The sequence below is a fragment of the Clupea harengus genome, chromosome 20 (assembly GCF_900700415.2).
Source record: "Clupea harengus chromosome 20, Ch_v2.0.2, whole genome shotgun sequence".
Taxonomy (NCBI): domain Eukaryota; kingdom Metazoa; phylum Chordata; class Actinopteri; order Clupeiformes; family Clupeidae; genus Clupea; species Clupea harengus.
The window spans coordinates 3,733,645-3,750,995 of record NC_045171.1 but is presented as its reverse complement, the minus strand read 5'-3'; the positions used below and the strand labels follow the sequence as shown (position 1 = coordinate 3,750,995).

Sequence of the window (17,351 nt, the reverse complement as noted above, 5' to 3'; positions counted from 1 at the left end):
TTAACTCTTGTCAGTCAAACTATTTCGAGTTTAAGTTCTTGTTTTGTTGAAAATGTTTATTTATTTGTTTTAAAACGAATAAAGCATGTAGAATATCCTGCTATGTAGCTTGGTAAGGAACCTATGTGTGTATGTGCATATATGTTACTGTTATCTATTTATTCTCTCGATTTTTGTTTCATTTTCCCACAAATATGTCTTACTTCAGAACAATAAAACCACTTTCCATCTAAGACTTACTACTGGCCTGTGTAGTTGTTCAGACTGATTCCCTTCAAACTTAAGCCACTTAATCTGCCTATACAGTGAGCACATTGCTAACATACTTTCTCCAAGCCTGTCTGCACTCCACAGCACAGATCAGCTTACAGGGAATTCTGCTGCTCCGAGAGAGAGACAAAGAGGGGGAGAGAGAGAGAGAGGGAGAGAGAAAGAGAGTAGTGGGGCAGTAATGTCGTCTCAGATGTAGGTTGTCTTTATGTCTATCAAGAGCACTTTTACTTGCCTGGAGCAAACTTCATGGACAAATTCCAGCAAGTCTTAAACAGGGCTAAGGACCCTTCATTATCGAGTAGGCTGTACAATGGTACTTCTAAATCATTGTGCAAAGCTTGAATAATGGACTAATAATACTGACCATGTGCTAAACTTGATGGGTCATAATACAGAAAAAACACAAATATTATAGCCAGTAACTATGTAAAGTTATTTATAATGATCTTTGTCTTGCATTAATAAGAGAAGGTATTTTACCTGTGTTGATATAATTCCTAAAATGTCTGGATTGACTTTTATGTCTATTCTTTGTCCTCGATAAAGCCTTTGATGGATCATATCATGCAACTTTGCAAGGATTTCAAAAGAAACATGGGTTTCAGTTGATGGTGAAATGTCAGAGGTTGCATGTAATACAAAAAATCTGCAAATACAATTTCTTTGATGATCGCTCGCTCGCAGTCGGTCCAAAAGTGGCGTGGAACACTGTCCACGATGAATAAAAATGCTATCATTTTCAGATGATAGCTTAAACAGGCATGAAATGGCACAGATGTTGTCAAAATAGTGAGGAGAAATTGGTTATCAGTCGAATGTGGTTGACTGAGTGCATGTAGCACAGCATCCCACGAACGTCATGGCAACTTGGTGAGAAGGGGCGGCGCTGTTATTTTGCACCGCAAACGAGACTCGTCGACGCACCGCAGATCAGGCGACTAGACGAGTGGTCGGACTTCAACATGAACTAACGTCAATTGCACGTTGTGCATCAACAAATAATGCAGTGACAATAGGAACAACTAATATAGGCCAGATTTGGTCTTGTAAGAAGATGGCGCCGTCTGGTTCGCGCAGTATTAAAAGAAGCTGTAAGAGAGTTTTACACTGGATCCCGGTTTTATTCATCTCCATAATTGTGGCATGGTCTTACTACGCCTATGTTGTCCAGCTTTGTATTGGTAAGACTCTTTCTTTTCTCAAACGACTGTGACCTGTGTTTGTCGATATTTTCTACAGACGAAATCATGAGGTATATGATGATTTGTAACGCTGAAATGTAGACCTTGCGTTAGCTGTTGAAATGTTGTTGTCCTAATCACTTCGACTGAATTCATTTTTTCAAATTAGTGGTCAGGAGTTGGTTAAAATGGGCACATATGTCAACGCATGTGATGGCATCTGGAAAGCTCCAACAAATAATGTTGAGTCACTTTCAGAGAGTTCTATTTGAGAGAGGTGAATACAGACAAAGATCATATTTTGTATAGGGCATGAGCGTGCAGGCTGTGGAGTTGTGTATTTGATTTTTATTTAAAAAACATTCCTTTCAAAGGTAAAATCTTACCTATTCGTATGATGGATGCACTCCGTAACCATGATGTGTAAACTACATATAGTATTCATGAAGCATGTACCCCTTTATTCCTCAAGACTGACACCAGTGTTCATCTAAGCATACACGAGCCATTTGTGCAGTGTCTGGATGAAAAATCACTTCAGGAATGAAGGCACGGCAGATTTATGGGGTACTGTATCGCCTGCCTGGGTGTAAATTAGTTTACAGTGAAGGATGGCCTCACACTCAACCACACACACAATGCAAAGGTGCTTAAATCGAACAGCCCCTGTGTGATGCATGCCATTTTCAGGTAGGAATACACTTTCATCCGTGTGCCATCTCAGCAGGTGGCATATGGGTCACTTCTTTAAAGGCATCTGGGAGTCTGTCTCTGAGAACTGACTCCGCCACAACTTCATATGTTCAGAGGAAGGTCTCAAAATGTTCCATCTCTGCAAGCTCAGCGTATCACTAACTGAGGCCCAGTCAGTTTTTAGAAGACTGTCATCATCGACAGAATTAGGCAGAAAATCGAGGAAGCGGTTTGCTGATATTCAGCTCGGAGAGATCCCTGTGTGTATGAGCGGTGGTCGAGACCACGGCACCAACTGCTGATGCTGCTGCTGAGTTTCATCAGCGTTTATGCTGAACTGCAGTCAGGCGGTCTCCATAGACACCACTTCCCGTTTGTCAGTGTACACCAACTCCCAGCAGCTAGCGCAACATTCGCAGGGCTTGAAATCTACTTGGTTTAGGGCTCCACGTTTGGCCTATTCATTATTGCAAGCTGTCAGCAAAATGTCAAGTAATTTCTTGTGTGAGTGTATGTGTTAGAGAGAGAAAGAGAAAGAGAAAGAGGGAGAACAGAGAGAGATGGAGAGAGAGGGGGGGAAATAGCTTTAGAAGCAGACTGGATTTTCAAGGCATAATTACATCTGATGTCGACCTGCTGAATTGTGACCTCATCTCACAGTTTATTATCAACATGTCAAGCCCACAGAGAAATTAACTAGTTTTGTCAGGATAAATAGTCTAGAAGGCAAGTTCTTCCTCTCTTCATGGGCATTTCGAGTAGATTCAGAGCTGATAGACTGCTATGAAGATGGTCAAATTTAAAATCACACCTTTCTCATAGGATGTTTGAGGATTTCCCCTGAGCAGTTACAACAGATATCTCTCACAGAATCAGAATCACCACAGTTACAATAGATATCTCACAGTATCAGAATCACCACAGTTACAATAGATATCTCACATTATCAGAATCACCACAGTTACAATAGATATCTCTCACAGTATCAGAATCACCACAGTTACAATAGATATCTCTCATAGTATCAGAATCACCACAGTTACAATAGATATCTCACTCACAGTATCAGAATCACCACAGTTACAACAGATATCTCACTCATAGTATCAGAATCACCACAGTTACAATAGATATCTCACATTATCAGAATCACCACAGTTACAATAGATATCTCTCACAGTGTCAGCTTCGCCACAGCCCACAACATCACAGGTCCAATGGAGTATAGGAGATTCAAGCTCATGCTACACCAGTAATTAAGATATTTAAATGTTTTCTATTAGGTTCTTCGTCTCTCTGGGAGGAAGCCTTGAAGTCAAATGTATAATTCATAGGCAGCTAATCTTTATCATCAAATAATTCCCTTTTGCAGGGTCTTGCCTGTTTATCTTGTGATAATGACAAGCTGACTATACACTATCCCTTGCATGGAGGAATCGAGTCAGAATTTGTATATGACTGCTAGGTTATTATAGGTCAAATTAAATGATGACTGTCATCATTTCTCACCTCTCAAGGAATATTTCATAGGTGGTGATTTAGAGGTTTCACCTGAACTGGAGACAGCCATAATCAAAAAATGCGATGGATTTTAGACTGCGTGTACCCCGCCGTACAAAAGGCTTATGAGTGTAATGTCAGCTGATCCCTCTATCTGAAAGCTAATCTCATTGCCTTCCTGTCAAACACAACCTCAAGCAATCTCTGCTTGACCCATTTCTTAATGCAGAACCACTTAGTGGAGTTCTGAAAGGCATGGTGTTCTTGTTGTTCAGTCCGGCTGCATTTCTAGTTTCTGATAACCACACATAGTAATGAAACAAGACTCACAAGACAAGTGAAAAATACGGGTGTATACAGTTATATGCCATATACCAGGAGAATATGAGGCTAAACAAAACAATTATGATTAATGAATGAATAAATGAAAAATTAAATTAAAATCATAAAATGTACTTCTGTGGTTTTATCCTGATATATGACATTCACTGGTACATTGTGAAACTGTTGCAAGCTCTAAGAGCCTCCATGAGCAGTTTATAAATCTTGTTTTAAAAAAGAATGAAACTAAGTGAGCCATCGGCAGTTTGTGTTACTCATAGTTCTACTGCATTCACCCAGCGTCCATCTTAAGTGGCTTTCTGTGAGAGAGAATCTGTTATAGTGTGGTTAATGGCTTTGTAGTACACATGTACTGACCACAGTACCTTCCATCACTTTATCCCAGCACCTCAGACCAGTTCCCTGTACAAGGCAGTCTCAGCGTTCAGTAAAAAGTGCTTGGGACACTAGTCAGCAGCCCATGTCCTTACTGAAGGACTACGTGCATCAGCAGTCCCCATCATCTCTTCTAAGGGCACTTCATGGTCTACTGGGCCTACACTGACAAATATATTGTACAAGCAGCTATATTCCTACTGCAGTCAGTATGGTGCATTGCAATGAGGGGTTTGCATAGCGTATCATCACTTGGAGCTTTTAATTTAGAACTACATTGCTCAGAGTTTAAAATTATGAAAATTATGGCATTATGACTCATTTGAAATATGTAATGGAAATGCATTTAAGTCAGCATGAAAATGAACTGTACTGACAGAAACTAATCTCTCAATTAACAGCACATTAACACATTAACAACACATGAACACCACTGTAGTTGGGTGAATATATAAAAACTACCAGCCATTTGCAAATCTTCTACATGCTATCATAACCCCGAAATAGTCAGTCCCTCCTAGAAACAGTTTTATTATCACCATGGATACGACATAGGGACACCAGCTTGTGGCTACAGACTCCAGACAACAGACAAATGGGCAAACATATGTAGTTGTCAAAACACGTCACAAAAGTGTTTCTTCATGGTCAGTAGATAATATAACTACAAACAACCACAAGCTGGTGTTTGAAAGAGTTATCTTTTGAGAAACCAATGACAGCAGTTTAAATACATGGCTGCATCTCAACTGACACTGAATAGTTACACCTATAAAAAGAAAGCTGCTGTAATAAATATTCTTTCCCATGTTTGCAGGAGCTAACAATCTGTTAGGGGCCACACAAACAGATGGACTGAGAAAGAAATGTCTCTGGGACTCTCATGGGATCTTAAATTAGCAACTGAAATATCTAAAATGGTCCGGCTTTATTAACAAATCCGGAAGCTTCCAAAGGAACAGATGCCCATGACAATTATTTGACACATCCACTGTACACTAAAGGGAGGGGTGGATTTCTATGGTGGCTGTTTGGCAGAAGATGGAAAGAAATGCAAACATTACTAACAGCATCTTTGAAGGGAGAAGAATATCGTTTATTGTCTTGCACTGTAATTGTATCGCCTGATCTTTTCTTGTGTTCTTTCTTTCTTTTCTCCAGAATCAGTTGAAAATCTTGGAGAGAAAAGTAAGTGCATGTGTATTCGATTTTGAAAGTGATGCTATAAAGAAGTTGGAAGCTAACTAATCTCAGAATTGAAAATGAATTCCATTAAATCTTAAATCTTAACAAGTTTTACATACTCATCCTCGGAAGAGGGCCTTACGTCCTCTTAGGTCAGTATCTGACATTAGTAGCTAGTAGGCTTAAAGGAAAACTTGTGATTTTTTTTTTAGATCTTTTTGGGTCCAAACCTGACTGTTTGTACAGGGTTCTGTAGTGTAAGTTTCTTTAAAGTTTTTGAAGTAAACAGACACAGGTCTATCTCTGTAGGAATGCTTTCCATGTAGTCAGACACTAATAATTACATTATGAGCTGGTCAGTGGTGGAAAAAAGTGGTTTACTTTGACACAGGTGGATGCCCCATGGGATTACATTGTATAGCTGTTTTGCGGTTGCCGGTTATAGCATTCTAACTCACCAATTCCGATCGTTAATTGTCCTAGTAAAAGTTTGGACCCAAATCTAAAAATAGGGCCCAGGTTGAAAAATCCCTTTCAGAGAAGATGCACTCTTAGGTGGAATCAATAATTAATAAGACTTGTTCTCATCTCATCATCTTCATTTCGGAGCTGTGCGTCATAGGTCTATATTATAGGGCGATGATGAATGGGCCGAGTATGGCTTAAGAGAATGCCGGTGCTTGTCGCTGATGCACCCATTTAGATTGTTTATGCAAGCTTGGTGTTTATTGCAGGAGCACTCCAGCATATTGTTCTGCCAACAAGGAATCTCACTGATTAGATTTGAGAATATGAAACATACAGTTGATCAGTTGAATTTCTGTTTCCAGAATGACAAATCTAGAAAGCTCAACATTTCTTTATTTTTGCTACATAATGCACTGATTTTTATGTTAACTGGTAGAAAGTAGAAAAGAGCTGGCTTTTGTACATTGAGATAAAACAGATACTTTGAGCCTCCAGCAGTACTGATACAGTAAATGTTTTATTCAGTGTCTTATGATTGTTATTGTCTTGTTTCAGTTGTTTACCTCCTGGCATATCATTTATTTTTCATCATGTTTGTGTGGGCATATTGGCAAACTATCTTCACCGAACCCATGCATCCCCTGAAAGAGGTGAGTACTTGTTTACTTCTTCTGAACGGAGGCTGGCGTTATCAGGGGAACTGTTAAACAGGCATGATCGTGACTCAGACTTTTATCATTTAAGTCAAGATGGCATTCATTTCTATACGCAATAGATCCGCATTTGTAGTTTGCGCCTTAAGCAGAGAATGTTTCATGCTTTTATACCCGCTGTTATGACTAGACTCATTATATTTCTGGGGGATATTTATGTTTATTTGCCATTGTCTATCAAAGGAGACTGCAGCTGATGAGGCTATGCAACAGCTGTTCTCCTTCGCAAAATGTTACTGGGCCTCACTTAAAGTATCACTATGCACAAATTGGACACTTTTTGGGGTATGGTTTTATGGGCAACTAGTTTTGGTACCATTCTCAAATTCATTGTGGATAGCATATGGTCAAGTGTAGGACAGATAAACACCTGTGTCTTTCCCACTGGCCATCCAGGATATGCCCTATGTAGTTATGTACTGTATACAGGGCTGGAATACCCTGCAAAAATTGAAGAAAAGCTTTCACAGCATGACATTGCCAGCTATACTGCCAAAAGACACCAGTTAGTGTGTTCGCAAGCTTCTATCAGTGTCAGCTGGGCTGTAGGGCTGTAGGAGGTGTTTGCAAGGTCTTTGCATGCCTTTTAGGTAATTAACTTGCTAGTTCTGGAACAGAACTCCTTATTGCTGCTTTAAATAATGTTGCCTCTCTTGACATAATTTATCTGCCTGCCGTTAAGAAGGTTACCAGCAGAGGCTTCACTGGAATTCCAAAAATAAAACAGGAATAAACAGCAAAAGGTCATGCAATATATACCAGGTATCCATGATGTATAGATATATATACATATATATATATATATATATATATACATATGTATGTGTGTTCAACAGTTCCATCTGTCATATTCGGACAAAGAGCTGTTGGAACGAGTGGACCGAGGAGAGTCTCAGCAGGAGATTTTGAGGAGGATTGTCCGACAGGATTTACCCGTCTACACGCGCACAATGTCAGGAGGTACAAATAAAGCTCTAGACTCCAACGTCATGCAGTTACCCATACACAATCATTAGATAGATAGATAGATAGATAGATAGATAGATACTTTATTTATCCTGAGGGAAATTTAGGAATTACTATTAGGATATAGGATATAAATAGGACCTATGCACATATCAGTATTTGTAATTATTCTTAAACTTAAACTTTAAAGGTGGGGACAACTGTTTTTGTAGCGTTTGGCAACTTTTTCCTCACATTAAACTCATTATCCATCATTACTCTTATCAGTCATCAATAAAGCTTCTGCTTTGATGAGCACATTTGGTTTATGGCAATCTTAGGCATTAGCAATCTTAGTGGAAAGCTAACAAATGATGTCTGCCACCCCTGTTACAATCAGTCAGGGCAAGCAGGTATCCAATCAATCTGGTAGCATGGTGGTGGAGGACGGGGGACGGGGGACGGGGGACGGGGGACGGGGGACGGGGGACGGGTACTTTTAAGGGGACACAGGGGGCAGTGTGTTTATTTGGCTGGCAGCTCACTTCCTTTAAATGTGCTGACTGTACATTACATTCATTTCCACTCTGTTATCGGTCCCTACAGACTACATTTTTGTAATGCTCTTTTTCATTCAGTTTGCATTTCTACATTGTCAGTTGTTGGCCTACAGTATGAGGTGAGGTACGTTGTGTTGATTGATAACTGTACTTAATCCTGGCTTCTCTTCAGCTATTCGTTTTTGTGATCGCTGCATTTTGGTGAAGCCAGACCGCTGTCATCACTGCTCAGTCTGTGATAAGTATGACCTTTCTCATGCCTGATCCCAATTGAATGTGGTCGGATTGATTGTGTTGATAATGCTTCCCAATTGCCCAATGCCTCTGTGTTATTTCTGTAGGTGTATCTTGAAGATGGATCACCACTGTCCATGGTGTGTACTTCATCGATGTATCAGCTGTTACCAATGAACTGCTTTTCTTGTTCCGTCTGCCTTGTTTGCATTTAAGGTCGTCATTGAATTGAATAGAATAGAATAGAATTGAATAGAATTGAAATTCTAATACTACTCACCTCCTCTGACACCAGTGTTTTATGATTATTACTTCTTCCTTAAAAACAAACACTAAAAAAGAAAATGGCAAAAATTAGATGCAGCTTCCTTAAACGTATGCCTACTTGCTGTGCTAACAAAATGTTCCTGTATTGTTGTTACTTGCACTATGCATTCACAGAAAGCCATTTTCCTGTTCTTTTTTTTCCATTTAGGGTGAATAATTGTGTCGGCTTCTCCAACTACAAGTTTTTCATGCTGTTTCTAGCATACTCTTTACTCTATTGCCTTTTCATCACTGCAACGGACCTGCAGTACTTCATCAAATTCTGGTTGGTAAGTTAAGATAAGTTAAGATGATGGTGCTCTTGAGATGCTACTGGGGAGGACCCTATAGTGTGTGTGTGGTGTTCAGGTTAAGTGACTGTCAATAACGTAACGCCCTTCTTTGTGCTTTCTTTTAATAATGGCGATTTCTCTCCCAGGCCGGGGGTAAAGCACATGAACGACTAAAGGAATATTTGGTAGGGAATACTCAATCTGGCAATAAACTGGGCTGCTTCTAGACTGCAGTGAAAAGGCTTCACCCTGTAGCAGAAATGCGCCATTATAGACTGCACTGCACCATAGAGCCTTATGGTAGTTACAGTGCAGTAGATTCATCTTACTCTAGGACAGTGCCTGTAGTCAGAAAAATTGGGGAAAATGTAATCGAACATTTGGGCAGCTAAATGATATTGTCTCACTATTTAATATTATTGGCTTTAATTCATCCTTGTTACTTGGTAGGTGGCAAAATCTTTTCGCACATTTGCTTTTAGTTTGCAGACATCAAGAAAATGCCTTCTGTTATCCTGAAATGTTGATAGATTGTCCTTTGTGTTTGTGACATTTTACAGAGTGGCCTGCCAGACACCCAGGCCAAGTTCCACATTATGTTCTTGTTCTTCGCTGCCTCTATGTTCTCTGTCAGTCTGGCAGCACTGTTTGCCTACCACTGCTGGCTAGTTTGTAAAAACAGATCAACTCTCGGTGAGTCACCCTTACCATTAGAATACTTAACAATAATCAAAGTACTCAGATACATAACGTATACACTGTGCATACAGAACAAACATTATCAACCAGGGAGGGTTTGCATGGAAAAATAAAACAGTCTTCACTGATAGAATATATCTTCACCAATATATAATATGATCCTTTTCATCATATCCTTTACCATAGTCCACATTATCAATTAGATCAGATCAGATGATCAGAGGGTCTTTTAAGCAGTGCAAGTAGTAGAACAAAGTAAAGGTAAATAGTACCATTTTGTTTTAGAGGCTGTTCGGGCCCCTGCATTCCGTCATGGACCTGATAAAAACGGCTTCAGCTTGGGCCTCAGCAAGAATGTCCGCCAGGTCTTTGGCGATGAGAAGACGTATTGGCCAATACCCGTTTTTTCAAGGTAAGTGGAGAAAGGTCCAACTTAAAGTGTAGTTAGCACTTTGCCAGTTCCAAGAGGTGAAATGGATATTTCAGCCAAAATTAAATTACTACAGATTTCTTGTGACTGCTGAGCTAAGCCACGGATAATATTATTACCATTAATTAATTCAGATTAAAAGTAACTAGGTTATGTGTGGCCCTCATTTTTAAACACTAGTATGTCATTTTTATTTTCATTAAAAACACCAACTAGATGGGACATTGATGCCGTTATAAAAGGGACTTGAGGACTCTGGTTTGATAAGAAATTGCATTGAATTTCACCTGAGAAAAATCCTCGGTGTGGATTTCTCAATTAAAAAGTTAAAATAGTAAAGTTGAAGTAGTACTTTGAAATCTTTAAGATATGTAGCATAGTGCTGTTCATTATTATAGATCACAGTATGCAATATTAAACCCAAAACCCTGTGAGTCTGAGTGTAGCCTATATTTTGGTACCAACATACCTTAACACCTACATGAATCTTTTTTTTTACATTTTTGGAAGACAAACTATTATGGATACTGTGTTAAAACCTATTAATTTGGTTCATTACAGTGCATTCAGAAAGCAATCAGACCCTTTCACCTTTTCACACTTTATGTTGCAGCCTTGTGCTAAATTAGTTTTGTAAATTATACCTCCCATCCCCACCTAGGTTCAGGTGAGGGCTTTGGCCGGGCCACTCAAGGGCATTCACAGAGTTGTCCCTTAGCCAGTCCTGCGTTGTCTTGGCTGTGTGCTTAGGGTCATTGTCCTGTTGGAAGGTGAACCTTCGCACCCGGTGTGAGGTTCTGAGTGCTCTGGATCAGGTTTTCATTAAGGATATCGCTGTAAGTTGCTTTGTTCATCTTTCCCCCCAACCCTGACCCCAGACCCTGCTGCACAGCATGATGCCGCCGCCACCGTGCTTCTCTGCTGGGATGGTATAGTGCAGGTGATGAGGGGTGCCTGGTTTCCTCCACACGTGAGGCTTACAATTGAGGCCAAACAGTTCAATCTTGGTTTCATCAGACCAGAGAATCTTGTTCCTCACAGACTGAGAGTTCTTTAGGTGTTTGTGTTGTTGTTGTTGTTGTTGTTGCAAACTCCACGGAGGCTTTCCTGTGTCCTTCACTAAGGAGAGGCTTCCATCTGGCCACCCTGCCAGAAAGCCCAGATCGATGGAGTGTTGCAGTGATGGTTGCCCTTCTGGAAGTTTCTCCCTTCTCCACACAGGATCTCTGGAGCTCAGCCAGAGCAACCAATCAGAACACCTCTCTTACCAAGGCCTCCCGCCCCCCCTAGTTTGGCCAGGCAGCCAGTTCTAGGAAGAGTCCTGGTTATCCAAAATTCTTCCCTTGAAGCCAATGTGCTCTTGCTAACCTTCAAAGGAGCAGGATTGTTTTGTTCTTTGTCTGCGGGCAGTTCTTTCGACCTCGTGGCTCGGTTTTTGCTCTGATATGCATTGTCAGCTGAAAGACCTGTTACAGACAGGTTTGTGCCTTTCCAAATCATATCCGGTCAATTGAATTTAGCACAAGTGGACTTCAATCAATGTCAAAGATGATCGAGAGAAATGGGAGCCACCTGAGCTAAATTCCAAGTGTCACAGCAAAAGGTCTGAATATGCATATCAATGTGATATTTCAGTTCTTCCCTTTTAAGAAATTTGCAAAAACAATCGAAATCCTGTTTTCACTTCGTCATTATGGGGTATTGCGTGTAGATTGATATATTTTATATTTCACCGATAGTTTCAGCAAAAGGCTGAATACTCTCTGAATGCACTGTAGCCTTGTAAAAGCTGAGGTTTTGAGCAGAGTTTTGATAGGTGTATGTAGTAATATGGCTTCTGGTTTAATTCACTGTACACTGTACGTGTTCTAAAGAAAACTTGTGACAACTGCTGGACAGCTTTAACACAAAAAGGAAGAACCTGGTAATAATATCAGGAATCTATCAAAACATATTCCATGGTGCTTACAATATTTGGTTAAAAGTTAAATGACTGGAACATATAGTCCATTGTTTGGATCTTGCTGTAAGGTGTTTGTATTGCAGAGAGTAGCCAGGCGGCAAGTTAATGACTCCTCACATGTTGTCACATGGCTTGCTTGTGATATTGGTGACAGAGATCAAGAGTGCTTTGTTTTGACTGCCATTATACGCAGTTTAGGAGATGGCTGCTCCTTCCCTACCTGTCTTGTAAACCAGGACCCTGAACAGCCTTCTACGCCCCCTGTCCAAAGCCCACCCAACAAAAGGTGGGTCAACACTATTTTCATACAATGTGCATCATTTCTTTTATAGTACACATCATTCATCTGTTACATGGGGTTAACTTCCAGCCAGGCTTCCTTATTGCTGCTATATTTTAATGTCCTGCGAAAACACAGTTGCAATTAATGGATATTTACAGCTAATTGCACCGTAATGTGTAATTATGCTTAGCTTTAAGGTCCTTATGGATCTGCTTTAAAAAAATGAAAGTGTTTATCTGACAGTCACTGTTTTTTAGTTCAAGCAGAACAACACTCTGTTAACACCTAATATGTTATAGGGGCGACAGTGGTACAGGAGGTAAAGAAGCCATTTAGTTATCAGAAGGTTGCTAGTTCGATTCCCTGTCGAAGTGTCCTTGAGCAAGGCACTGAACCCCTAATTGCTCCTGATGTGCAGTGTGCCATCAGTGTAAAATGTAAAATGTGTATACATTGTAAGTCGCACATATGTAAGTCGCTTTGGATAAAAGCGTCTGCTAAATGACTAAATGTAAATGTTATCCTGTGTTTGCCAGTGTGGGAGAGCCCCCTCAGTTCCCTGCCAAGCCCCTGAGAGAGTCTCAGAGTCGGCTGCTCAACAGTGGAGAGTCATGGCGGGAGAGCAAAGGACCTGGGGACAGAGAGCGGACTGGTGAGACGACAGCAGCCGGATATCCACCCGTTGGCCTTTATGGAGCCTGTCGGACATAGAGCTTAGCTTACTGAATGCTGATGTAGGTCATTCGCAGGGCTCTGGGCTAAAACAAATGATAGCACAGGCTCTTAGCTGTTCTCTGCACACTCACATGATCGGATCCGAGAGCCTCCTTTTTATAAAAACAGAATCATTAGAACAGTCACATGCACTCATAACCAGCTTTATTTTCAGCCAAAGCTGCTCTTTTTGTCATGCTGCTGATACATAGAGACAAGTTGTTTTCCTTCAGTAGTAGCTTAGCATAGTTAAATACCAACACCATATATACTGTCTAGGTTAGTGTATAGTTGATCTTCCAGAGTGGAATCATAATTGTTTTTTTGCTCAGTGAATAACTGTAGATTTAGATTTAGATACATTTTGTGTAAATCTCAGTGTATTTCTGGTTAGATGTAAAAGGCTTTCCTCAAATGCCACATGCTGACATATGCTTCACTTGTCATGCTACTTTCTATACTACTGATCCTAGAGCATCATATGAAAACATTTGAACTATCAACAAGTCTGACTCCTTGTTTCCCATTCTTTAGGTACACCAAATCCAGCTCTGACTATAGAAAATGAATTGTAGATGGAAAATGTGAAGATTTTTCTTGAGAAAGGTTTGTGAAATTCATATATGCAACTTGCACACTTTAAGAACACCTCTAACTAAACACAGCTTTAGTGTGTCCCAATAATGAGCTGAATAATGCTTAGCATGTGTATGTGCTTTCTGTCAACAGAAGAGGTCCCTGTAAATGGACAGAACAGGAGGTCTTCTGAGTGCCTACACGGATGTGTTGGCCGTGGTAATGATCTGTACTGTTATCCACAAGCTTTGTACAAGTTGCTTCAGTACAACGCACCCTGCAAGGGGCTGTTTCTGCCACCAGAGCTTATCGACAACCGTGCTTGAATTTGCTCTATGAATTTTGTGTCCTTACAGAAATCTGAAGACCAGATGTTTTCTGTCAGAGAGTAAAGTGTGTTTATTAACACAGCTATTCTGAATGCCTAGGACAGACGTATGTTAATGCATGTACTTCATTTTGATGTATTTTATGTATGTTCAAGTACAAACTGTCAGAAGGGCTGGAAAGTTGTCTTTTAAGGGTATGTGGAGGGAAACTTAAACTCCCAGTGATGGAGTGTTTGGTAACCTTGTTAATTTCATGAAATCAGGGTTGGTCATGTGTTTCAGCTAATGCAAAAAACAACATTTGTGATTACAAAAGCACAGTAGACCACTAGATTGATGCTCGTGTCCTGCATATAATACAAATTACTTCCTAAAGGTCCTAAGGCTGTCACTGTTCTCTGTGGCGCCTCCTAGCTGTCAGCACGGGACATGTACATTTACAAAGGACATCAGAGGATACCGACCAGTGCTCTCGCCTTTTTAAATCCTTACAAATAGGCAGGAAGGAGAAGATTAGGTCATTTTGAATGTCTTACAAGATAGTTTTTTTTACTATTGACAGGTGTGAGAGTGTGTATTGAGTAATAAGGGAGACACAGGGTTGACATTACAGGAGAATTCCCCCACATTTTCAAACTGTCTGTGATGCTCCACTATTTAACGTCTGATCATATGCATCAAAAGTATTTTGAAGCAAATCTGAATATTCCTTAAGAACTTAATTGTTCCACAATTGTTTTTTACATTAAACATGGGAGGGCAGTTACCATAGCAACATACACCAGAAACTGCTGGCTAGGGGTAGCCTATATATCATTGGTTTGCTAACTTTTACACAACTATCAAAAACAGATATAGCAGGATATAATCCTGTGAAACAATCTAAGGCTACCGTTAGCATATTCATAACCATTCCACATAGGAACTGGCTGACATGAAGCTTTTAGAGGTTCGATTACTCTGGGATCCATGTCCAGTTCACAGAGTGAATAAACAGGTCCACAACGCTCCTATCAGCTTCAAAGTACAATTGATACAATTCTACAGCAGTCAGTTGACATACCACTGAAGTGAAAAGTATGTATCTGTGGCCCTAGTTCTTTTGTACATTTCAGTATTTTTGTAATTCAAATGTTTACTGTGCCATGTCTGGTTTACTTGTTGCAATGGCAAATATATTTGAAATTTTTCGTTTGAAGAATGTTAGTAATTATTATATGCTTGATGAATTAAACATAATTGAATACATATGAATGATTGCTATTGCGTAAAAACTTCTAAGTCTTGTACTTGATCCCCCTATAATTTTAACCCTGCTCTAAGGAATACAAATACCTTCACAGCAAAAATGACTCCTCTCCACTGACTCCTGATACCACCTGTTACTAGAGAAGTCAACTAACTCAAACAGCAAATGACTGAATCCTCTGAATTGAGGACCATATTGTCTTTGAATATTTTCTATGACACTGAATACAAACTCTTTGAAAATGTTATTACATGTAAATGCAGAGTGCACTTTTCAAATAGTTTTTTGGGCTAATTGTATGGATTGTTCTAGCAAATGTGCATTGTAATGTATTTGTATGAACAATGTTCTTTTGTTACTAACAAAAGTTCCACAGCATATTGCAAAGCTTTGTCTCTGTATATGTAAAAAAAAAAAAATACAATGTCTTATCTACAGATGTATTGCTTGTTTTAGTATGGTAACAGCATACAGCAACTTGCACTTGCATATTTCATTCTTGAATACACCAAAACCTTTGGATATATGATGAAGTAAACATCTGAGGTGTTGCTTAAGGGCTGGACTCTCATTTGGGTAAGAGTGAGTATGACCCCATGGGCTACTAGATGTGAACACACTAATGACCCAAGATTATTTCACACTATAAGTAATTGCTGACAGCAGTGTCTTCATATTAGACACTTTTGGTGAGCATACATGACGGGGAGGTTCATTCTCTTTATTTTAATCATATTATTGGCTTTATACTACTTAGTTGACCAAAATATATTTTGATTTACATATAGAAATGTATTTATTTTCTATTCTTTCACATGGGTGAAACTGAGCTACCTCATAGTATTTACAGTAGGGCTACAACAAAATATCAAAGTTAGGAGGGAAGAAAAAAGGCTGCCAGGTAATAGTGTGAAATGAAAACACACTATATAACAGCCCTTCCAGGATCTCCCAGATTATCTTTGAGAAAAATCCCTTAGAAAGCACTTCATCCAAAATAGCCAGATCTTCACGGTGCAAGTTTGGGGGGTTTCTGCAGCATTGGGTTTTCTACTTTTTCAAATTTTATTTCCATATCAGAGATTTTCAGAAATTGAAATGGATCAGTTCCTACTGATTATTTTTCAAGGATTACAGAAATGACTGAAACATCTGTAATGAATGTGTCATTATTTCTTATCACTACCGGTCATCTTTGTGCCCTGAAACTCCAGCTCTAGTCTCCTTGTTCATCATGAGTACAAATGTCCTTTGTCATGATGGAGAGCTGTACTTTAACAATACCACTCTTTTAACATGGTGGCCAGCTCCATAACATAGCACTGTTCAGCGAACTATCCAAAAGGCATACCATGTTTTAGATGCTATTTAGAAAACAAATGTAAAAAATTATAACTGAAAATGCCATTTCCATGTTCTCCAATATCTCTAATAATATAATATCTCAGATGTTTGAAAAAAATGTAATAGTTGTCTTAATTATTGACTTAATAGTTGTAGTACTGTTATAAAATACATGGGATGCAAGTACATTGTACTTCCCTCATGATACCCATGTGCTATGCAAAGTTGTTGTGGCCATTATAATAATATCTTTTAATATCTTTTATATCAATATTCAGCAGTGTTCTGTTTCAACTGGCTGCTCAAGATCACTTGGAACTGGTAATGCCAAGCCCTTTGAATGGTTTTGTTTTGCTCTTTAAACGTTTTGAATCATAAACTGCATAATTATATTACTATTTGAAAATCTGGATCTTGAATGCATCAGAAAACAAAATGAAATAAAAAACTCAGAATGATACTGTAACGTCATTATTTCTGTCACCTATATTTGTTGTGAAAATTATTGCCAACATTATGTTTTTCAATGTTATGTCTCTGTAAAATCTGCTACTTATTAATGCATCTGTATAAAACACTTTGTGCTATATGCATAACAGGTGCTAGAAAAATAAAGTGTTGTCCTATTGATGTCAGAATTTGACTTTCGCAACTTATTTCATTTCACAAAAAGTGATAACAAACAATGTTTTCTCG

General features: G+C 39.3%; 1 protein-coding gene across 4 annotated transcripts; it reads left to right on the top strand.

Annotated features, from left to right (window-relative positions):
- Window positions 1-1,180: 1,180 nt before the first annotated feature.
- Window positions 1,181-15,862, top strand: zdhhc2 (zinc finger DHHC-type palmitoyltransferase 2). 4 transcript variants are annotated; one of them, XR_006151445.1, is made up of 14 exons: window positions 1,181-1,454; window positions 5,526-5,552; window positions 6,573-6,667; window positions 7,567-7,690; window positions 8,408-8,477; window positions 8,577-8,609; window positions 8,945-9,065; window positions 9,215-9,253; window positions 9,629-9,761; window positions 10,053-10,179; window positions 12,354-12,446; window positions 12,980-13,177; window positions 13,692-13,763; window positions 13,887-15,862. XR_006151445.1 is itself a non-coding variant. In XM_031557966.2 (14 exons), the coding sequence occupies exons 1-13, from the start codon at window positions 1,328-1,330 to the stop codon at window positions 13,730-13,732; spliced, it is 1,146 nt and encodes a 381-aa protein (XP_031413826.1). In that variant the 5' UTR covers window positions 1,184-1,327; the 3' UTR covers window positions 13,733-13,763; window positions 13,887-15,862. The 4 variants fall into 4 exon arrangements, 2 of the variants coding, with proteins under 2 accessions (XP_031413826.1, XP_012696065.1); XM_031557966.2 differs by having other exon boundaries at window positions 1,184-1,454; window positions 12,980-13,095; XR_006151446.1 differs by lacking the exon at window positions 9,215-9,253.
- Window positions 15,863-17,351: the final 1,489 nt, after the last annotated feature.

Bases quoted from the DNA above. Each gene is read 5' to 3' on its own strand.
- zdhhc2 (XM_031557966.2), top strand. From the start codon at position 1,328: ATGGCGCCGTCTGGTTCGCGCAGTATTAAAAGAAGCTGTAAGAGAGTT. The intron at 5,553-6,572 runs GTAAGTGCATGT...GTCTTGTTTCAG, and splicing joins TGAAAATCTTGGAGAGAAAA to TTGTTTACCTCCTGGCATAT. The intron at 8,610-8,944 runs GTGTGTACTTCA...TTTTCCATTTAG, and splicing joins ATGGATCACCACTGTCCATG to GGTGAATAATTGTGTCGGCT.